General features: G+C 38.1%; 1 protein-coding gene, 1 long non-coding RNA gene and 1 pseudogene across 2 annotated transcripts; 1 reads left to right on the top strand and 2 right to left on the bottom strand.

The window, feature by feature from the left end:
- Positions 1 to 465: 465 nt before the first annotated feature.
- LOC132611759 (uncharacterized) lies at positions 466 to 1,541 on the top strand. The gene is made up of 2 exons (XM_060326136.1): positions 466 to 1,246; positions 1,360 to 1,541. Exons 1-2 carry the CDS (start codon positions 466 to 468, stop codon positions 1,539 to 1,541), a joined length of 963 nt encoding a protein of 320 aa, XP_060182119.1.
- A 10,604-nt stretch (positions 1,542 to 12,145) lies between these two features.
- Positions 12,146 to 22,504, bottom strand: LOC132610965 (short-chain dehydrogenase reductase 3b-like; annotated as a pseudogene).
- LOC132610966 (uncharacterized) lies at positions 17,531 to 19,890 on the bottom strand. Its single transcript, XR_009571384.1, has 3 exons — positions 19,544 to 19,890; positions 18,957 to 19,003; positions 17,531 to 17,972 (listed from the first exon to the last, which is right to left on the bottom strand). It is a non-coding gene; the product is annotated as an uncharacterized LOC132610966 (long non-coding RNA).
- Positions 22,505 to 24,828: the final 2,324 nt, after the last annotated feature.

Here is a 24,828-nt window from a genome sequence, read left to right as displayed (position 1 = left end):
GCTCTATTGGTTGATGAATCTAGAGATGTGTCACGCAAAGAGCAAATGGCTATTTGTTTATGATATGTTGATAAAAGGGGATTTGTGATGGAGGCATTTATTGGACTTGTTCATGTTAAAGATACTAGTGCATTATCTCTAAAGAAAGCAATTGTGGATGTACTCACTCACCATTCTTTAACTTTATCTTATGTACGGGGGCAATGTTATGATGGGGCAAGCAATATGCAAGGTGAGCTAGGTGGTCTTAAAACGTTGATCAAACAAGAAAGTAGATCGGCTCATTCCGTTCATTGTTTTGCTCATCAACTTCAACTAACTCTTGTTGCCGTTTCTAAAAAGTGTGTTCAAGTGGGAGAACTTGTACTCTTGGTTTCAAATGTTTTGAATGTGTTGGGGGCTTCTTTTAAACGTGTGGATGGATTTCGAGAATCTTAAAAACAAAAACTCCGGGAAGCATTAGATATGGGTGAGCTAGAAACGGGTAGAGGCCTGAATCAAGAACTTGGCCTTATTAAAGCCGGTGATACTCGTTGGGGATCTCACTACAAGTCGTTTGGAAATTTTATTAGTAACTTTGCCTCTATTGTTGATGTACTTGATGCTCTTGTTGTAAATGCAAGTACTCCGGATGAAAGAGCTAGTGCATCGGGATTTCTTAGAAGTTGTCAAACATTTGAGACTGTTTTCTTGTTGCATTTGATGACTGATGTTTTAGGAATCACATATGATCTTAATGGGTCATTACAGAATAAGGAACAAGATATTGCAAATGCCATGATTCTTGTTAAGGTTTGCAAGAGAAGGTTGCAGGCTTTAAGAGATAATGAATGGGATCCTCTCTTAGAAAATCATTCTGGATGGGATTCACTTAAAGAAAAGGTAGAATTTTTTTGCATCAAACATAAAATTTCATTGCCTAATTATGATGATCCATATGCTAACTCTGGAAGATCACGACGTAAAGTAGTTGATTATACTACTTTGCATCATTACCGTGTGGAATTGTTTTATAAAATTATTGATTGGCAGCTACAAGAACTCAATGAGCGTTTCAATGAGGTGACCAGTGATTTGCTTAATGGAGTAGCTTGCTTGAATCCCATTGAGTCATTTTCTAGTTTTGACATAAAAAAGATAGTGAGAATGGCTGAATTATATCCTGATGACTTTGATGGATTTAGCATGAGGGCCCTTGAGAATCAACTTGCTAATTACATTATTGATGTTCGTGATATTGACAAAGGTTCTCCAATTTAGGTGGACTTGGGGAACTTTCAAGAAAGTTAGTTGAGACAAAGAAGCATTTAACCTATTCTCTTGTATTCCTTTTGGTGAAGTTTGCTTTGCTTCTACCAGTTGCCACTGCAACAGTTGAAAGAGCTTTTTCGGCGATGAAGTTTATCAAGAATGACTTGCGGAATCGAATGGACGATGAATTATTAGATGGTTGCATAGTACCTTATGTGGAAAAAAAAGTATTTAAAGCTGTTTCTAATGAGTGGGATGAAGACTCGTCGAGTGCAATTGTAATTTATTAGTTTGTAATAGAATCTTTTGTTGTTGACTTCTTTATGTTAATTTTATTTTGTACAAGTATCTTCCCGACTCCATTCTATTTTTTCATATTCTAACTTGATGTTACAACTCTTTTGTTTTTCCTTCCTACCAAAGTTGAATTTCATGATCTTCGGTTGAGATACTCTGTGGCTAAGTTGCTCGGACGGTTACACCTGAAGACTCGGCGTCACACTCTTTTGTTTTTCCTTCCTACAAGCTATGACTGTTACACCTGAAGAGCGTGAGGCCATTGAACGTGTAAGTTACTTATTTATTCTTTATCTTGCATCAGATAAAGTGTTCTATGGTAGAGCTTATTTCGTAATAAATTCTATGAAGGGGTAGAGTGTCGGTGGGAGCTTAAATGAATAATTCAGTGTTGCAAATATTTTGACACAACACCGGGCCATATTGATAGTTGGTAGAGGCATTGTGTTTTTTTCATGCGCTGTTTTTTTTTTCCTCACACATCCCTTGTCCTAAAATATGAACACCCTTGATGGAAATCCTGGCTCCGCCCCTGGGTCTGGGGAGGGTTAAATGTACGCAGACCTTACCCCCACCTTGATAGGGAGGATGTTTCCGAAAGACCCTCGGCTTTTCTTTATTTCAAAAGTTTCCAAAACCTAGACAATATTGGAATCTTGAGATTCCTATTTCTACACAAACCAGGCTTCTATAGTTACCATATTTTCCTTTATATTTTCAAAATTTTGCGGAAACCTGGACAATTTAGGAAAAGTAGAGATTTCTATTTCTGCACAAACTAAGCTTTCTCATAGTCTATGAAAGACTTATAGCCTGTTTGGCCAAGCTTCTAAAAACTGCTTATTTTAAAAAGTACTTTTCAAAAAAAGTACTTTTGACTAAAAGCAGTTTGTGTTTGACCAATTAATTTAAAAAGTACTTTTGAGCAGCAATTATTGTTTGACCAAGCTTTTAAAAAGTGCTTCTATGTGTATTTTTCTCAAAAGTACTTTTCAAAAAGTGCTTTTGGACAAAAACTATTTTTTTTAGCTTCTGAAAAACTGCTTCTGCTACTCCCCAAAAGTATTTATTTTCTCCCAAAAGCTTGGCCAAACACCTCACTTTTTTTAAAATAAGCACTTATTGAAAAAGTAAATACTTTTGGGGGAAAAATAAGCTTGGCCAAAGAGACTATTACACGGCTTGAACAACTAGTCACCCTGCCTCTTCTATTCATTTAGGTTACCTTAAAATTTCTAATTCGCAATATCCTCTGTTTCATTGCCCCAACAAAAATAGAATATGGAGAATCTACATACCTCCTATGAGTCCAAAGTTTGGACAGACGACTTTATCATTCCGAAGACGCTGAACTTGAAAAGCATCATCAACAACAACCCTTCTACTACGACGTTTTTCATGATCGAACTACGGGTTCAAGAATTTCTTCAATATCTGCCTGAGAAAGAGGATTGCATAATGGAGGAACCTCGAGGTCCATTTATCGTGAAATCTTTCTATTTGCCAAGTAATGCTGTGATTCATGACGATGCTGCGGAAGATAGCATCTGCAAAATACTAAGCTCTGTAGGTGTGCCTTTCTACAGAATGCTTCCCATCATCCGAAAAGTCTCTTCCTTTGCTCGGAGTATGATGTCTCTACCTGCCAATTCGAGCCGCCCTCTGCTTCCTATTGTTCTTGGCATTGAAGTTTACAGTTGGGATCCCAGAGACGCAGCAACCGCGTACGAGAGAAAATTTGGTCGGACACCAGAGATTGAGGAGGAGGAGCCCACGGCTAAACGCCAAAGAATTAAAAATGAACACAGATACAAGGTCTATCTTACGCCGGTATTAGGTATTAGATACATGGGTGAAGCATAGCCGCCAGCTAATTCACTACGAAGCTTGAAGAAAGTTACAAGGAGGATAGATTGCTATATATAATTTTTAGTCTTAACCAATTTTTTTTTTGTAGACTGTAAGCCAAATATGGTTTTTCAGTACTTACATGTCTTGCTGGATGTAATACTCGTTATATATAGGACCAAAATAAAAATTTACACTTGCAATTTTCCAGTTCATCTTTATTCATATTTTGCTATCAGAAGTTAGTGTATTGAAGATCTCCAATTTCCAGATATGTTTCATGCAATTTCTTATATGCACATTTACTTTGATTGTGATGATTATATATCTTTTTGGAAAAACAAATCATTAGGTACTTCATGCACTTGAAACATTTTTCGTTAATTAGACAGTTAGTTTATTATAACTCAAATTAAGTATGACAAACTCCATTAAAACTGCATCAGGCAAAGAAGAGACAGAATATTAACTATATATGAATCAAACCACGCAAATAGTACTGGTATTTGTTGGGAATAAAATAGCCCCGCAAAAATAATATTCACGGTATTAGTGATAAATGCGGAACACTAAGTTATGGTTAAGACAGTAAGAATAAAATGAAGCAATAATGACACCAGAATTTTACGTGGAAACCCTTCTGAATAAAGGAAAAATCACAGCCAAGAGGAGCAACTGATATCACTATAGCAAGTAATTTTACACTGTGTAGTAACGAGTACAAATACTCCTAAGACCACTACACCCTCAAAAGAAATAACACTCTTTTGATTTTCTCACCTCACTACAATATTACTCACACTCTATTTTTCTTCACAGACTATTTTCTTACAGTCTATGGAATACCTTGCTCTCTATAATTTTTTTTCTCTTTTTTTTTTTTTGGTGTGTTTAAAGATGATGGAGAGCTTGCTATTTATAGGGATGAAATGTGCCAATTTTCATCCTTGCATTTAATTTGGCCGGTGCCAAATTCAACTTTTGCAACTATTGTTGACAAAAGTTGCAATTTGGTTGGTGCCAAATTCAACTTTTGCATCTATTTTTGACAAAACTTGCAATTTGGCTTGTGCCAAATTCTTTCTTTGCAATCATGGGGATAGACCCCACAAATCTCCCCTTCCAGACCCATTCAACTGAAGGAGGCATCTCCGTCTTCTCAGATAGAGTTAATGCCGACAAGTTCTTTGCACAATTCGAACTTGTCTCTGGGAATCACATTGGTTAACATATCTTCAGGATTTTCACTCGTGTGAATCTTCTTGACCTGGAACAATTCGTTCTCTACCTGATCACGAATCCAATGATATCTGACGTCGATGTGCTTTGTTCTCGCATGGTACATGGAGTTCTTACTCAAGTCTATTGCACTCTGACTGTCACAATAGATAACATACTCCATTTGCTGCAATCCAAGTTCTTGAAGGAATCTCTTGAGACATATCATCTCTTTGCCAGCTTCAGTAGCCGCAATATACTCCGCTTCAGTTGTAGACAGTGCGACACACTTCTGCAACTTCGACTGCCATGATATAGCTCCCCCTGAAAAAGTAAACAGATATCCAGTAGTGGATTTTCTGTTATCAAGGTCACCTACCATATCAGAATCTGTATAGCCTTTCAAAATTGGATTTGATCCTCCAAAACACAAGCATTCATCTGAGCTTCCTCTTAGATACCTGAGTATCCACTTCACAACTTCCCAATGCTCTTTCCCTGGATTTTCGAGAAATCTGCTAACAATACCGACTGCATGAGCAATATCTGGTCGAGTGCATACCATTGCATACATCAAACTTCCGACGGCAGAGGAATAAGGAATCTTGGCCATTCTTTCTTTTTCCTCCGTTGTTGTAGGACACATTTCTTTGCTCAGTTTCAGATGACCAGGAAAAGGTGTGCTAACCCACTTAGCACTCTTCATATTGAAGCGCTTCAGTACACGTTCTATGTACTTTTTCTGCGACAAATAAAGCTTCTTTTCATCTCTCGAACGAGTAATTCTCATGCCCAAAATCTGCTAAGTGTGACCCAAGTCTTTCATTGCAAAAGACTCACTCAACTGTTTCTTCAACTCATCAATCTTGGAAGCATTCCTGCCTACAATCAACATATCATCCACATATAGTAGAAGGATGATAAAGTCATCATCAGAGAATCTTTGTACAAACACACAGTGATCTAAAGAAGTCTTCTTGTAGCCTTGCTCCCCCATAATAGATTCAAACTTCTTGTACCACTGTCTAGGAGCTTGCTTCAATCCATATAGACTCTTCTTAAGTTTGCATACAGGATTTTCTTTACCTTTTTCCTTGAAGCCCTCAGGTTGTTCCATATAAATCTCCTCTTCTAAGTCACCGTGAAGAAAAACAGTCTTCACATCCATTTGCTCAATCTCCAAATCAAGACTAGCAGTCAAACCAAGAACTGTCCGAATGGAGGACATTTTCACGACAGGAGAAAATATTTCGTCAAAGTCAATACCTTTCCTTTGACCAAATCCCTTAGCAACCAATCTAGCTTTGTATCTGGGCTTCAAGCCGTGTTCTTAGGCTTTAACTTTGAACACCCACTTGTTCTTCAAAGCTCTCATGCCCTTAGGCAATTTCACCAACTCATAAGTATGGTTCTCACGCAGAGATTTCATCTCATCTTGCATGGCTTCAATCCATTGATCCTTGTGCTCATCTTCCATGGCCTCCTCATAACATTCAGGTTCTCCCCCATCAGTGAGTAATACATACTCATTAGGTGAATAACGGGAAGAAGGAACATGCTGTCTAGTAGACCTTTTAAGTGGAATATTTGACTCATCCACGACTTCATGAGTAGGAGCATCTACGTCATCAATAGCAGCATCGTTATCATCATCAACATGCTGATCTGGAACATGATTCTGGGCATCACCATCGTCATCGAGCCCACCAACTTCATCAGCATTTTTATGGGGAACTTGATCAAGATTAACTAAACCTTCAGAACTTGAAGATTTTATCTTCTCCGCTTTGTTAATATCTTCAATGGTTTGATCCTCCACGAAGATAACATCATGAATTTTTACGAGCTTCTTCTCAATTGGATCATATAGCCTGTAACCAAACTCATCAAGGCCATAACCAATGAAGATGCACTGCCTTGTCTTGGCAGTTAATTTTGACCTCTCATCTTTAGGCACATGTACAAAAGCTTTGCAACTAAACACTTTCAAGTGGTCATAGGAAAAATCCTTGCCATACCAAACTCTGTTTGGAACATCACTTTGCAAAGCAACCGCAGGGGATAGATTAATAACATGTGCGACGGTCAATAAAGCCTCACCCCAAAAGGAATTCGGCAACTTTGCTTCAGAAAGCAAACATCTGACTCTTTCCATCAAGGTCCCGTTCATCCTCTCTGCTAAACCATTAAGCTGAGGAGTCTTAGGAGGAGTCTTCTGGTGTCTGATACCCTGTTGCTTGCAGTATTCGTCAAACGGTCCACAATATTCACCACCGTTATCAGTACGAATACACTTCAGCTTCTTTCCAGTTTCTCTTTCAACTGAAGCCTGAAACTGCTTAAAGACACCCAACACTTGGTCTTTAGTCTTCAAGACGTAGACCCAAAGTTTCCTTGAGCAATCATCAATAAAGGTAGCAAAATAAAGTGCACCACCCAAGGTCCTTGTCTTCATTGGACCACATAAATCTGAATGCACCAACTTAAGCAACTCTGTCTTTCTTGAAGGAGGATGAGACTTGAAAGAAACTCTATTTTGTTTTCCAGCCAAACAGTGCTCACACTTTTCTAATTTAGCACTTTCGAAATTTGACAATAATTTCCTTTTGGCCAGAACATTTATTCCTTTCTCGCTAATGTGGCTAAGCCTCTTATGCCATAACGTTGAAGAGCTATTGCTCTCAACTGCATTCACCATATCAACACAGGTAGAGGCCGTAGTCTAGTATAGACCACGACGCTTTTCGCCACGAGCCACAATCATGGAACCTTTAGTAAGCTTCCACTTTCTAGCACCATTGGTACTGACATATCCCTCATCATCCAAAACACCAATAGAGATCAAGTGCAAACGAACATCAGGTGCATGCTTTACATTGTTTAAACTAGTTTAGTTCTAATACTAGTTTTCAAACAAATCGTTCCAACACCAGCCACCCTAGATACAGTCTCATTACCCATACTCAAAGTTCCAAAGTCACCCGGAGTATAGGATGAGAAAAGTTCCTTCCTTGATGTCACATGAGATGCGACACCACTGTCCACAACCCAGCTTGACTCATCACAAGCAATATTTATCAGATCCGCATCAAGGACAGCAACACGATCTTCTGTAGTGACAGCGGTAACACGATTGCCATCTTCTTTCTTTTCCTCCTTTTCTCTATTCTTTTTTTTCAAAATCTGGCAGAAATTCTTTGTGTGCCCTTTCTTCCCGCAATGATAGCACTCAATATCTTTAAGTCTGCTTCTGGATTTGCTTCTACGATGTTCTCTATTTTGGGAACCACGATTTTTGCCTCTCCCCCTAGTGTCAGCCACCAAGACATCTGATGAGGAGGAACCTTGAGATTTTCTTCTCATCTCTTCATTTAAAAGACTGCTCTTGGCAAGATCCATAGAGATCACACCATCCGGAGCAGAATTTGATAATGAAGTTCTAATAATTTCCTAAGCATCTGGTAGGGAACCAAGTAGAAACAACCCTTGAATTTCTTCATCAAAATTAATGCCCATAGCAGATAACTGGTTCATGATCCCCTGAAAAATACTCAGATGATCTGTCATTGCGGAACCATCGTGGTATTTTAAACCCAACATTTGCTTCATCAAAAACATCTGTTGTTACCAGTTTTCCGAGTATACAAACTTTCAAGATGCTCCCATAGGGTCCGAGCATGTGTCTCCCCAGAAATATGGTTCAACACATTATCGTCAACCCACTGTCTAATAAAGCCGCAAACCTACCGATGCAACAAATTCCACTCTTCATCTGATTTATTATCAGACTTTTTAGTGGCAAATACAGGTTGATGAAAATTCTTGACATAGAGCAAATCTTCCATTTTGCTGTTGCAAATGACATAATTTACGCCACTCAAAGTAACCATTCTACTAGTGTTGACTTCCATCGTTTATCACAAATACAAATACTATTTATTCAGAGACCAAAGTAATTCTTTTCTGATGTGAAAGTTCAGACTGTGCTGCAACCACAGAGCATACTCAGACAGAACTTTGGCACTAATACCACTTGTTGGGAATAAAATAGCCCCGCAAAAATAATATTCACGGTATTAGTGATAAACGCGGAACACTAAGTTATGGTTAAGTCAGCAAGAATAAAATGAAGCAATAATGACATCGGAATTTTACGCGGAAATCCTTCTGAATAAGGGAAAAACCACGGCCAAGAGGAGCAACTGATATCACTATAGCAAGTAATTTTACAATGTGTAGTAATGAGTACAAATACTCCTAAGATCACTACACCCTCAAAAGAAATAACACTCTTTTGATTTTCTCACCTCACTACAATATCACTCACACTCTATTTTTCTTCACAGACTATTTTCTTACAGTCTATGAAATACCTTGCTCTCTATAATTTTTTTTTTTGGTGTGTTTAAAGATGATGGAGAGCTTGCTATTTATAGGGATGAAATGTGCCATTTTTCATCCTTGCATTTAATTTGGCCGGTGCCAAATTCAACTTTTGCAACTATTGTTGACAAAAGTTGCAATTTGGTTGGTGCCAAATTCAACTTTTGCATCTATTTTTGACAAAACTTGCAATTTGGCTTGTGCCAAATTCTTTCTTTGCAATCATGGGGATGGACCCCACAGTATTATGCATTAGGAAATGATTTTCTTTGTTTCACTCAAACTTGCTTCTAAATGGTTATAATGTTTTGGTATTTAAGTATTTTTTTAGCATATACCTACTCTGATACATATATCTTAATTTAATCCTAGACTTTTTATTTCCTAGTTTATGAACAAAAATCATATATGCATCCTCATTAATTTCCTAATAAATGAACAAAGTATTTTCATTTTCTTGAAATGAATGTTGTTTATTTTTTAGCAAGAATACTGCATAAACCTTTTGTCTTCCATGGAGCTTCAACCGTGGGGTGCACATTCATAATTTTCATGTCGTTTACAAGAACAAGATTAAACCAACAGGTGGTGGTGTTGCCTTTTGAAGTCAGATATAACAAGACACATGATTTCAATTAATTCAGAGACGGGTGTAGCGTTGCAGACTTGCAACATTAGATTCATTCAAACTTAATACGTTTAACGCATAGCATAACTTTTTGTTTATATTAAAGTTTAACAAATAATAGGTATGAACCCTTAAATAATAATAAGGTCATTGTCAGAACTTTAAAGGTTAAACTAATAGAACTTAAATTGTGGATTCGCCATTAAATTAAGTGGACCAGAGTAAAAAGAACGTAAATACATGTTTCTCTTTTTGCTCCACAGCCATTTATTTACAAAACAACAAGAAAACATGATGGGGAAATCATTACTTAGATTTTTTTTTTCTTCCTTTCTATTCTTGAGAAAATTATTCGTACGCTTATACTTAGTAAGGTTACAATTGTTTTACTTGCAAATCAAGTTACCAACTTTTCTTTAATTTCAAAACTTTCCAAAACCTGGACAATATCGGAATCTTGAGATTCCTATTTCTACACAAACCTGCAGGCTTCTATAGTTACCATATTTTCCTTTATTTGAAAATTTTGGAAACCTAGACAATTTAGGAAAAGTTGAGAATCCTATTCCTACACAAGCCAGGCTTTCCTCAAAGTCTATAAAAGCTTTACACCGCTGGATCAACTGGTCACACACCCTCTTCTGTTCATTTAGTAACTTGCATTTACCCTTCCTCATTCGCTATATGTCCTCTGTTGCATCGTCCCAACAAAAATTGAAGATGGAGAATCTACAAACCTCCTATGAGTGGAAAGTTTGGACGGACGATTTTATCATTCCAAAGACGATCAACTTGAAGAGCATCAACAACAACAACGCTTCTACTACTCCTTTATTCTTGATCAACTTCGGGTTCAAGAATTTCTTCAATATCTACTAGAGAAAGGGAATTCCATCGTGGAGGAACCTCGAGGTCCATTTACTGTGAAATCTTTCTATTTGCGGAGTAATGCTGTGGTTCATGACGATGCTGCTGATGATAGCATTGGTGAAATACTAAGCTCTGTAGGTATGCGTCTCAACTCATCAATGCTGCCAGTCATCCGAGACGTCTCTTCCTTTGCTCGGACCATTATGTCTCACCCTGCCAATTTGGGCCGCCCTCTGCTTCCTATTGTTCTTGGCATTGCGGTTACTAGTTGGGATCCCAGAGACGCAGCCATTGCGTACGAGAGAAAATTTGGTCGGAGACCGGAGATTGAGGAGGAGGAGCCCACGGCTAAATGCCAAAAGATGAATGCCGATGCAGGGTTGTCTTAAACCCTATATAGGTATAAGGTACAGGGAGCCTAGCACAGTATCTAACTTACGAAGCAGCACCAAGAAAGTTACAAGGAGAAGAATTGCTATATATAATCTTGATTACTACTCTAGTTTTTAGTTTCATCCAGTATTTTCTAGACTTTAAGCCACATGGTTGCAATACTCGTTATAGGCATTTCAATTTTACACTTGCAACTCCAATTCATCTTTATACACCTTTTTTATAATAAGTTAGCGTGTCAGAGATTCACATACGTTTCATGCAATTTCTTTTCTGCACAATTACTTTGGTTTTGAAGATTATACGGAGTATCTTTTAATAGACCAGGTTCTTCATGCACCCGGTGTGAAATATTAAAATTAATTTTTTGGAAGAATAAATATGATAGATATTTAAAAGAATATCTAGAATGGTCTAGTGTAGCATCTTGGATGATTATCTTATAGAAATATCTATATATTCTAGAGTATTACTAGAAGATAAAGGTTGCTAGAATTTTCTTGTAGATTTATCTAGAAGAGTATCTAGAATCATCCATAGACAACTATAAATAGGGATGGTCTTGTACATTTCTAATTAACCCAATTGAAAATCATTCAACCCAATTCAAGAGTCTTCTTCCATTTCAAAGTTCTTCTTTCTATAACTTCATCTTCTTTAGTTGAATCTTCCGATCTTAGTTAACGATCTTGGGCTAGCAGAAAGTCTCCCCAATTTACTTTTCTTCTGCTATATTTCTCTACACTTCAATTCGATGATTGTTTACAAGTTTAACAACTCAAGTATGACAACTCCATTAAGACTGCATTAGGCACAAAGAATAGACAAAATATTAGTATCTGCATATAAATCGAACCAAATACTAATCTTTTCTGAAATATTTAATATTTGGATTTTCTCCTTAAAATTATCTAAAACACCCAAGAATTATTTTGTCTATCAGTAAAAATTTAGTATTCAATAGTTAACGGGTTACCTAGTCGAACCTATGGAAAGTTTGAGAAACTAACTTTGAATTAATAAGAAGTTCAATATAATTTCTATAAATAGTTTGAAGGGTTCAATGCTTGGGTTTCTAAAGTTTCAGGACTTGTAGAGCACTTTACACTTGCTTTTATATGCTTGTTAAATTATTGCCCTCTAGACCTGTACTAAAACACACTCTATGGACCATGGATTCGTAAGCCAAACTGGTCGTACAGGGCACTAACCATTAGTATCAACATGCCTGCCTACTACTCGAATTGTAACTTGCAATTTGCCAAATCATGAATGTAATCAAAACATTGGAATTTGGACAATTTTACATAGCCAACAGACTGCATCTTAATTTCCAAGCCAGACACTCAATCTTAGAAATCTTCCACTAGAGCCCAAACCTAAGCCCCAACAATAATCACACAGGAGGATGAAAGCCTCCATCGATGACCAAATTATGGCCAGTGACAAACTGAGAGTCATCCGAAGCCAAAAAACAAGACTGCATCAGCTACATGAGAAGCTCTTAAAGTCCCATTTTTCAAGCAATTGAAAGACTCGAACAGTCTCTCTAACTCCTCTACACTCATCTTCATCGATTTCTCTAACAAAGGTGTTGCCACTGCCGCAGGAGAAACACAGTTCACACATATACCATACTTACCTATTCCCTTACTTGCACACTTCACCAATCCAAGTACTGCATGCTTCGACATTGCGTAGTCAATTTGCTTTGTTATCCTCATCGTGGACGTCAAGCTCGCTGTGCATATTATATTCCCTTTTACACCACTCCCCACCATGGCCTTCGCCACGTATTTCACACACGCCACTGACCCGCGTACGTTGATCACAAGTAGCTTGTTTAAAGCATCCAGATTAAATCCTAGGATATCTTGTTCATGCTCGTGTGTGCTAGCAATTCCGGCATTACTGAACATGATGTCAACCCGACCGTGAATCTCCACCTTCGATTGCACCAACGATTGAACCTGTTTTGTTAGGATTTTAATCCCAAATCCGACCTTTGTAAGCAGGTTCCCAGGAAAGATTGGAGGGTCACAGCTGGACCACTTAAATACCAATCTCCTTAGACAGAACCTACTTACGCCGTGATGTAAGCGAAGAATAAATAACACACACAGATTTATAGTGGTTCACCCTCAATGTGAGAGCTACGTCCACGTTGCTGCTGCAGATCTTATTAAAGAAGAAATATTACAAGTGTTTATAACACTCAACCTCACAACCCCAATCCCAATTACACTCAAGAAATTTTTACTAAAAAAAATTCTCTCAAAAAAAAAAAAATTCTCTCTTACTTAGGCCTTTCACTAAGAGTATTTCTCTTAGATTTTTTTTCTCTCTTTGGGATGTGTTGTCTTCTTCAATTTTTGGTGTGTCTAGCAAATGAGAAAGCTTCCCTATTTATAGGGATGGGATGAACCTATTGATGTCATTAGTGACTCAAGCAAGCACTTGTGAATTTGCCAAATACAAAGAATATGATTTCTTCCTCAAAACAAGGGAGATGTTTTCTTCCTTAAAATGAGGGAGATGTTTTCTTCCTCAAAATAAGGGGATGGACCCAACAAATCTCCCACTTGAAGACTAATTTTAATTTGTCTTCACACTTTGATCGATGCAGCAGCTCTTTCCTAGTTTCATACTTCGTGCAGGCCAACTGAAGCTGAACATAGCTTCAGTTTGTCTATCGTCACTGCCTTTGTCAGCATGTCTGCTGGATTCTGACTCCCTGCGATCTTCTCAAGCACTAACGCTCCATCTTCCAAAGCTGATCTAATGAAATGATACCGGAGTTGTATGTGCGTTGTTCGAGCATGGTAGACCGGGTTCTTTGCCAAATGAATGACACTTTGGCTATCACAATATATCACACTTACCTCGTGGTCCTGATCCAATTCCCGCAGAAAAGATTGTAGCCACATCATTTCCTTTGTGGCCTCCGTCACAGCAACGTACTCAACCTCACAACTAGAGAGAGCTACTATCTTTTGCAACTTGGAAACCCAAGAGATTACAGTACCTCCGAAGGTGTAAACATACCCGGATGTGCTCTTTCTGCTATCAACATCACCACCGTTGTCAGCATCAACATACCCTTGCAATCATGTTTCTGATTTTCGGAAATACAGAGCTGAACTCGGGCTACCTTTCAGATATCTGAATATCCACTTCACAGCCTCCCAGTGTTGCTTTCCCGGATTGCTCATAAATCGGCTGACAACTCCCACTGCATGTGCAATGTCTGGCCTTGTACATATCATTGCATACATAAGACTACCGATTGCAGATGCATAAGGTATCTTGTCCATCTGCTTCTTCTCATCCTCGGTTGTCGACGACTGATCCTTTGACAACCGAAGGTGTCCAGCCAAGGGAGTGCTGACTGGCTTGGCATCATGCATGTTGAACCTTTTGATAACATTCCTCACATATTTTTCTTGTGAGAGTTTGATGCCTTCTTTCTGTTGAAATCCCTTTGCAACCAGCCTTGCTTTATAACGCTTGCTTCCATTGGGTTCTTCCTTTATCCGATAAACCCATTTGTTTTGCAATGCCCTCTTATCCTTTGGCAACTCGGCTAACTCCCATGTATGATTTTCCGATAGTGAATCCATCTCATCTTTCATTGCCAGCTCCCACTTAGTCGATTTATCGACTTGCATTGCTTCTTCATAACATTCCGGCTCCCCTCTATCAGTGAGTAGAATGTAGTTGAGGGATGGAGAGTACCTGTGAATCGGCTTCCTGATCCTGGATGATCTATGCAGTTCTGTGATTGACATCTGTTTATTTGTTTCAGAATCAGCACTTTCATCAGCACCTTCTCAGATTGTTTGTTCCTCTGCCTTGGCTGTACCTGGCTGCGGCTCAGGTGTCGGGAAGTCCCTCAAATCGACTATTTCCGATTCCTTGTCCTGACATTCTGAATTTTTTTGCAACTTGTCTTTGTACAGTACCTCTTCGTTGAAGACAACATTCCTGCTTCGGATGATCTTCCGATTTTGTTCATCCCAAAATCGGTAACCAAGTTCGGTGTCACCATAGCCAATAAAGTAACACTTCTTTGATTTTGGATCAAGCTTGCTTCTTGCCGTGTCATCATTATGAACATATGATAAGCAGTTGAACACTTTCAGAAATGAAAGATTTACCTTCTTGCCACTCCAAACTTCTTCTGGAATTCTGAAATCCAAGGGAACTGACGGTCCTCGGTTAATTAAGAAGGCCGCGGTATTGACTGCATCTGCCCAGGATGTCTTGGGCAGTCCAGAGTGTATTCTCATACTCCGAGCACGCTCGTTCAACGTTCTGTTCATTCTTTCGGCTATTCCATTTTGTTGCGGCGTTCCAGGAATAGTCTTCATCATCTTGATCCCATTATCGGCACAGTACCATTTGAAATCACCATCGGTGTATTCTCCGTCGTTGTCGGACCTCAAACACTTCAACTTGAGGTTTGTTTCATTCTCGACCATGGCTTTCCATCTTTTGAATACACTAAGCACATCAGATTTATTTTTCATAAAGTAAACCCATACCTTCCTGGTTGAATCATCAATGAAGGTCACGTAGTAGTGTGATCCTCCAAGAACGGGGACAGTGGTAGGTCTCCACACGTCTGTGTGCACCAATTCCAGCTTCTCGACCTTCAACTCCCTGCCTGCATTTGAGAAGCTTACTCGCTTTTGTTTTCCGAGAATGCAGCTCTCACACGTATGAATGTCCACTGTCTTCAGCTCCGGAATTAAGCCATTTGTCACCAACAGCTTTATCCTCTTCTGGCTGATATGCCCCAGCCGACAATGCCACAAATCTGTCTTCTTTGTGTTGTCAACCACAACAATAGTATCACGACAGCTCGTCGTCATGTAGAGAGTGCCAATCTTCTTTCCTCGGCCAACTACCATAGCACCTTTCGCCACCTTCCAAGACCCATTACCAAAGTTGAGATCATATCCCTCATCATCAAGCTGACCTACTGAGATCAGGTTTCGCATCAGCTTTGGAACATGTCTAAATTTTGTAATCTTCCACGAGGATCCATTTGACATCTTCAAATTAATGTCTCCCGTGCCAACAACGTCTAGCGGCTCTCCATCAGCTAAATAAACTTTGTCGAGATTCCCAGCCACGTAGTTTGTCATTATATCATGATGTGGGGTGGTATGAAAGGATGCTCCTGAGTTAAGCACCCAAGAGTCTATCGGGCTGTCAACCGATAGCAATAACGCATCGCCAATGTCTTCTGTAGCAGCGTTGATTCCAGCCCCCTTGTTGTTCTCTTTCTTTGGCGCCCTGCAGTTCTTCTTGAGGTGACCTGGTTTTTCACAGTTCCAACTAGGGCTGTTCACAGTTTTGGTTAAAACCAAAACCAAACCGAAAATTTAACCAAACCGAATAAAATAACCGACATTTGGTTTGGTTTGGTTTGGTTTGGTTTGGTTTTAAATTTGAAAAACCGATAATATTTGGTTTGGTTATGGTTATAATAAAAAATAACCGAATAAATAACCGAACCAAACCGATAATTATATACATAAAATTTATAATTATTTATATGTATAATATTAGCTTTTCATAAATAATTAAAGATATTTATACCTTTTAATTATTAATTTAATTTTGGTCTACTTATTTATGTCTTAAAAGAATATGTCCAACAATCCAAGCCCAACTCTAATAAGTCGTAAGCATAAGGGTTGTTTGTATTTTGAAATCTCTGTTTGACTTGTTCTTTTGAATCTAAACTGCGTTGCAAGTTTGGTCCACCTGATTTGCCAACAGCGTGTCTTTCCCTCAATATGCAGCAAAGTTCACCCTTGTGGGCCGTGAGGAAAAAAGAGCTTCATAAGAAATTTGAAGAACGTAGAGAGAGAATATTTGAATTGTCACGGCTAGTCATAAACCGAAAAACCGAACCAAACCGACAATAACCAAACCGGTGGTTATTATTTTAATTGGTTTGGTTATGGTTTTAGACATTTAAAAACCGACTAAATTGGTTTGGTTATGGTTTTAACCAATAACCGACCCAAACCGAACCATGAACACCCCTAGTTCCAACACTCAAGTGTTCGTCCTGGTCTGGATTGACCCCTGCCATTCCTTTACTTCGATCTGCCCCTATTTCGGTTGTAGTTTCTGTCATAATTTCTTCTTCTGTTTTCAACATTAAAAGCAGAACTCGTCGATGCCTCTCCAAAATCTGTCCTGCGCACCTCCTCAGCAAGGATACGATCCCTAACATCGTTGAACTTTAGTTTGTCACTGCCGACAGAATTACTAACCGTTGCTCTCATTGGCTCCCAGCTATTTGGTAGGGATGTCAACAAAATTAGAGCTTGCACTTCATCATCGAAATCAATTTTTACCGATGACAATTGATTTACAATGGTATTGAATTCATTTACATGTGCAACAACATGAACATTTTCCATCATCTTTAGATGAAATAGTTTCTTCATGAGAAATACCTTATTATTTGCCGAAGGTTTCTTGTCACGACCCAGCCCCGTGGGCCGCGATTGGTGCCCTACTTGGACACCCAAACGGACATACAAACCAAATCATCATATTATAGCTTATTCATCATTTTAAGCAGAGGTAAAAAAAAAAACAAATATTATCTTACGCGATTGCGCGTACAAATTATCATATCAGAACCAAAAGAGGCGACGGAATACACATCGCCGAATATATATACATACACAAATATACAGGCCATTTTGGCCGTATCCAAATCTGATAGGTTGGCGGAATATACATCGCCAGATACATACACGTACACAGACAACTGGGTCGTTTTGGCCATAATAGCAAACAGGACCGCATTAAGACGCAGATCATAAACAAACGAACATACACACCTGACCAATGACCCACATATATGACTACAGGCCTCTACAAATCATAACGGAATCATATGACGGGACAGGGCCCCGCCGTACCCCAAATAGTCAAATATATGGAGACATATACATCATAAAAGATATGTACCAACATATGGGCTCCGAATCAAAGGAGCACTCTGTGATAGCAGAATATGTGGCTTACTCTGACGGATCACGAACCTCTGTACCTGTGGGCATGAAACGCAGCCCCCCGAAGAAAGGAGGTCAGTACAAAAGATGTACTGAGTATGTAACGCATAGAGTACAGAAATACAAACCATAACTGACATAAAAAGGTACAGAGAAACATTACCGAATCAGTACATCAGAGTTTGTGCTGAAAGCATATGTATATATATATATATCGTGCAAGTAAAAAATCATGCATAAGGCTCAGGAACGTGGTCACCACTCCGACGCTGGTGCCACACACAGCATAACTCCAGAAGGTTTCAAATCTCCGTACATCTCCGAACATAACATATCACATCATCAAATCATATCATAAGCCATATCACAGCATAACTCCATAAACGGTACCCGGCCCTATGGCGAGGTCTCGGGAACCGTAACACAGCATACGACCGAATATATCATAGTGCGCACGATCATAAAACCAGCCCGGGAACCGGCGAACGATATCATAATAGTAGGCACGAGCGGAGTAGTGCGGAAACCATATGCATATAAATAAATAAATTTCAAAACTCAATGAGCAAATATATTTACGACATCCGAAGGCTCAGAAATCAGTTTCGGGTCAATCGGAGTCAGTATACGAAAGTTACAAACTTTTGAAGTACAGAACTTTCTAAAAGCATTTCAGAAGCTCTTTTCGAAAATTCAAGTGACATTCATATTAGGGGAACTTTCAACCATTACTATGGAGCAAATCAAATGGAACCTTTAAGATCATATGTACGTATCAAAATATATATATCCATAACTTTAGCCATATCAAATATTTTTCGGACATCATTCGGAAACATATCAACTAGAATCTTCGAACATCATAAATGCGTATCGAACCATATGGGATAGCTTATGGAGGTCAAAGACATCGGCCATCCTAGTGGCTCTAAGAACATAATTTTCTTTAGAAGCATACATAAGTGTCATTTGTTCATTTCATAAAGGCCATGCCAAAAGAAAGAAAGGTAGGCTTTACATACCTTGTTAGCGACTCTTCGTAACCCGTTCGTCTCGTCGCTCTTTTAGCCTATTTATATAAAAGTAACGTTATCGTTAGTAACTATATTATCTAGTTTACAAATCCATAGCCTATTTCTTATCGAACCTATATTCCAGCTTATACATATTCTCGTTTAAGATTTTCTATTATCTAAAATTTAGCGAAAATCCGGCAGCACTTCCCCAGTATTTCACCTATCCAAAATTTCCATTTGCTGTCCTGTTGACACAGCAATACCAACAACAATACCAATAATTTCATATCAAACCAGAATTAAATCCATTCTTAAATCATTTCCAAAACAACCCAATATACATCCGTATACCAATACTTGTATACACTTCTTTATTTTGGTATATACATAATATAACAACAACATAATAACACCAACTACAGCCAATCCCACGATATTTCAGCCCACAAAATAATTCATAACAACCACCAAACAGCCCACATGATAACAATAATAATTTATCCGATTTCCAATATAACTTTCGTAGGTCTCATCTCACAATTTAGCTTTAATCGGAATGAGTTTAAATATACCTAGGAGAGAATAATTCTTACCTTATATGTCAAGAGATAATCTTCTTCTACTTTACTTCAATTCAGAAAAAGAAATCTCCAATTTGCTATGATCCAGAGGAAATCGTGATAGAATTACGAAACCGATATGTGAATAGTTTTCAAATCGTGATTTCTTTCTCGTTGTTGTTGCCCAAAACTTTGTCCTATTTTTATTTCCATTTGAACACGCTAGGGAACATTCTGAAGATGGAATATGAGTCCTACACTTTAAGAATTGTTTTAACTTAAAAGGAAAGGTGCATAATATTTATTTATAGATGTGGGGTCCATTCCCTTTATCCTTTGCACTAGATAAAGACACCTAGTCATTTTATGTAATGATATATGTGTATATCAGATTCTTCATGATGTTTCTCCTTACAAACTTCCACGTGCATGTCTATCTAGACACTTGTCCAAGTAATTACTTTAATTAATCATTTTGTCTTCAACTATAACCAATTATCAACATAACTAATTTCTTGATCTCAAATCACTTAAATAGTAATTATTTTTAATACACTCCATATTCATTATCATGATCATGTGACATAGCAGTAGTCCATAGTCCCTCTTGGTACACACAAAATATTATTTCCAATCACCATCATTCCACTTTCGAGTCCTAAATAATTTCGGGACGTCATTCCTTTTACACATTGATCTCTTGATTCCCATACTTAAATATGACCAAATCTTCGAGGTTCGTATAAATTTGCTCATGTTGGATGGTCAAATTTCCAGGTCCATTATTCAGGATATTATAGCTTGCACCGTATTTCATTCAAATAAATTTTGAACCTCGACGAAACTTATTTTCTTCAATTGGTTTAACTTCAAATCCTTACGATACATGCATACCATCACTTTAATCACCTATAAGCTTGGGGGACAACCTCGTGTCTGTTACTAATATCATTTAACTCGCACGCTTCTCAACGTATGAAAATACGGGATCTAACATTTCTCATACATGTCAGACAATACCTTCATCATATCTGCGGTGGTCTTCTCCTTTGCCACGTTGTGAGCAACGTTCTTCGACAGCGTCAGCCGAATGACTCCCAAAACTTGTCTGTCGAGGAGATTTCCAATCTGCTTGCTTCATTTCCTCTGGTTTCAGACTCAGAGGTTCATGAAGCTTTCTGCCATATAAATAATCTTCAATTTGCATTCTCCAGAACGCAAAATCTGTACCATCAAATTTACCGATGCCGTGCGTCGTACCATCTTCGCCTCCCATCGTTTCTAAATCACAACACAACCTGTTGCTCTGATACCAGTTGTTAGGATTTGAATCCCAAATCCGACCTTTGTAAGCAGGTTCCCAGGAAAGATTGGAGGGTCACAGCTGGACCACTTAAATACCAACCTCCTTAGACAGAACCTACTTACGCTGTGATGTAAGCGAAGAATAAATAACACACACAGATTTATAGTGGTTCACCCTCAATGTGAGAGCTACGTCCACGTTGCTGCTGCAGATCTTATTAAAGAAGAAATATTACAAGTGTTTACAACACTCAACCTCACAACCCCAATTCCAATTACACTCAAAAAATTTTTACTAAAAAAAATTCTCTCAAAAAAAAAATTCTCTCTTACTTAGGCCTTTCACTAAGAGTATTTCTCTTAGATTTTTTTTCTCTCTTTGGGATGTGTTGTCTTCTTCAATTTTTGGTGTGTCTAGTAAATGAGAAAGCTTCCCTATTTATAGGGATGAGATGAACCTATTGATGTCATTAGTGACTCAAGTAAGCACTTGTGAATTTGCCAAATACAAAGAATATGCTTTCTTCCTCAAAACAAGGGAGATGTTTTTTTCCTTAAAATGGGGGAGATGTTTTCTTCCTCAAAATAAGGGAATGGACCAACATGTTTCTCGTCTGTGACGTCACATTTGATGAAAGCGCAGTGACTGGGCCCGATGGATTCCTCAACTTATCGACCCTTTTCTTCTTGGATATCAGCAATCACAATCTTAGCACCATGTTGAGCAAAGAGACGTGGCGGGGCTTCGCCGATACCACTTGCTCCTCCGGTGATGACAGCAATTTTACCTTCCAATTTTTTACTATCCATTTTCTTCAATTTTTGCACTCAATTTCAAGGTAACACTTTGGTACTGGTGTATTTATACATAACTTGAGACTACCATCTTCTTGCACGTTGATACATGCAACAAATTGAAAAGAAAATTGACATGTGCAGTGTGGCAACTTCATAAAAGTAATGATTATGATTAGGTAAAGGCCAACATCAGTTGATTTTTGCGAGTTATTGATATTAGCAGAACTACCGTCAATTTTGTCTGTTCATATGATGGAATCAATGGGAAAGAAGATCCCATCGCTTATTGTAGCCACCCTGGCCCTGGGGACCAGGAAGGGGGTCCAAACTTAGTTATATTTCATTTTCTTGTTATAATCCAGCAAAACGCGCCCATTCAGGTAGAAAAAACTTTTGTCTCACATGTAATTGGAATCTGCAATTCACAAGGAACATGTTTCTAGTTTTTCAAGATCCTAATCTGCCATTTGAGTTAAATAAACAATATCAGCTGTGTTTTGAACTAATCTCATCTTCTTCTAGAAGCATCCAATGCCTCCTTAGTACCAAAGCACCTTCTTATTATCATCGTCAACTTTACAAAATGGCTGACCAAGAAAACGAACTTGTAGATGCCACAAACAGTTTATATACAAGTTGTAAATTTCATGTGGTTTGTGATCAGATAATTTAATTTATTACCAGAGTATAATACAGCAAGCCATAATATTGTAGCTTTAACAATTAAATTATGCAGAATATATGTAGAGCGGACAGAGAGGATATCTTTGTGATGGTGCAATGTAATCATACTTGTCCCATTTTTTTTCTCTCTAGAATTCAGTGTCGAACACACAACGGGACAATAGCAAATTTACATGCAAGGAATCCGAAGTTTTCTTCTTTATGGCTGACAATTTGTCTTAATTGATTGGTTCAGGCTAGGAAAGCTCCACCAATGGTGATAACATGGCCAAAAATAATGCAGCGTTATGAGAGACCGAGAACAAGGATTGCATCTGTGTTCTACCACATGAGGAACTTGTATTAATTTATCCTTCAACTAGCTGAAAATGCTTCTCGAGGTCTCGACCCTTCTCTGCAGTACTCTAGTTAGAAGGTACTCCCCCTGCTTCAATTTATTTGTCTTACTTTCCTTTTAGCCCGTTTAAAAAGAATGCCTCTTTCCTTTATTGGTAACTTTTTAATTACATCTTTCCACATGACAAATTTAAGACCACAAAATTAAATTATCTTTAGTTTAAGATCACAAGACTCAACAGACTTCTCTATTTTTTTAAACATTGTGCCAAGTCAAAACCAGACAAATAAATTGAAAAAGATGGAGTAGTATGTAAAAGCAAAGAGGTGAAAGAACTCACTCTCATGTTCTGCCGGCGAAGCTGCCTGCATCAGTCAAATGTTTGATGTTGGCCAAATGGTTAGTGAAAAGTGACATTCCAAACCCATGAAGTTTATATCCTAGACCCACCTCCGTATACAAGGGTGCTTCCCTTCAACTGCCTTTTCAAAGAGGTTGACTCCAAACGTGTGTCCCTTGTCAAGATGAAGGACCTCTTGGACATAGTCTAGGGCAACTTGCATTGCTGAGCGTGATACAAGTTGGTCATAAATCTCGATACCATGATCACAAATTTTTTATATATTGGTATCATATCAGCGGATGTTGGAGAATCAACCGATTACTGGATTTCAGCAGCAACCCAGAGTCAGATTCTGGGGAAAAGGCACATCCACAGCTATAGCTATTTGCCACTTTCTGTTTTTCTAGAGAGGGGCATTAGCACTTAACCATGGTTAAGTGACAAATGTATGTATGAAAGAGAGATGCAAATATTTGTTTGATGCAAGCACCAACTGTGTGGCTAAGTCTTTACCCTTAGACGTTAGGGACGTTCTGAGTGTCTACCAGCTTGTCTTGTTGCACAGAATTTCTAGTAAATGGCAATGGTGGACAGGGTTCTGATATTTAACAATTGTAAACGAAAACAAAGTTGCAAATTTAAAGAAGCATATGAGGTGTATTTCATACAGAAAAGCATGTTACATTATCATAAGCAAATCGATCAGCAGGCAACATGAGTTGATACTTTCAACGTTATCCCACTATATCAATCACTGGAAAAACTTGAAGAACACTAATCACTGCAAAATGTTTCAATGTGTGATGGGGGATACAAGCCTGTTAAGTCTACACCACTAACATGGTACCCAGATGAGAGAATCTCGTAGCATGTAGTAAACCAATTCTCGGCAGGGAGAGTTTTACTTCTCCATCTTATATAAATGAAGCTCAAAAAACAGAACAAGTGCATTGATAGACCTATTTGCTGGTTTTCACTTTTCTGGTTTATTGAATTAGAAATGTTTAACAGGTCAAGCTAGAGTAACTAATTCTTACATAAATTACACTGAAAAAAATATGGGAGTATATTTGGAAAACATAGGCGATAAAGGGTAAAGCAACAAGGTTTGGAACTGATCACTCACATACAAAAAATATTTCGAAGAATAAGAAAATCTGCCTTATGAATTGTTCTTCCAATTTATTCTTCACAGCCAACCTTACCGGGTCGGATCCAACATTTCTTGTACATCACCTACAGATTTTAATATAAACATTCACAAAAATTTCAATAATTTTTATTAAATTTGAACGTATAATTTTTAAATTGTAATGGAGTCCGAGCTAAAAATAAGATTGAATTCATTAAATTAAAATCTTGAAGTCCCTTTTGCTACATTAGTATACACTGTACTTCATAAGACCACAATTCTGTTGCTTCTTCTCAAATTACCAATTTTACCTTTATTTCAAAACTTTCTAAAATTTGAACATACTACCAATCTTGAGATTCCTATTTCTACACAAATCAGGCTTCTATAGTTATCATACTTTCCTTTATTTTAAAAGTTTCCTAAACCAGGACAATTTAGGAAACTTTAGATTCCTATTCCTACACAAACTAGGCTTTCCTCAAAGTCTATAAAAGACTTACCCGGCTAGAACAACAGATCACACAACCTCTTATGTTCATTTAGGTTATAACTTTGTAATTCGCAGTGTCATCTGTATCACTGCACCCTCTCCAATTCGCAATTCTCTTAAGCTATGGACTCATCGCATCATAACGTTGCCATCGGCGCTGCTTCGGAGTCAAATCAAAACCTGAATAAAGTCATAAATTCAATGGACAAAAACTTAGGAATTCTCC

Source organism: Lycium barbarum, chromosome 9 (assembly GCF_019175385.1).
Source record: "Lycium barbarum isolate Lr01 chromosome 9, ASM1917538v2, whole genome shotgun sequence".
Lineage (NCBI taxonomy): Eukaryota > Viridiplantae > Streptophyta > Magnoliopsida > Solanales > Solanaceae > Lycium > Lycium barbarum.
This window is presented reverse-complemented; position numbering and strand designations above follow the sequence as displayed.

Excerpts from the sequence above, each read along its gene's own strand:
- LOC132611759 (XM_060326136.1), top strand. The coding sequence starts at position 466 with ATGGGTGAGCTAGAAACGGGTAGAGGCCTGAATCAAGAACTTGGCCTT. Across the intron at positions 1,247-1,359 it reads TGTTCGTGATATTGACAAAG|TTGCCACTGCAACAGTTGAA; the intron begins GTTCTCCAATTT and ends TGCTTCTACCAG.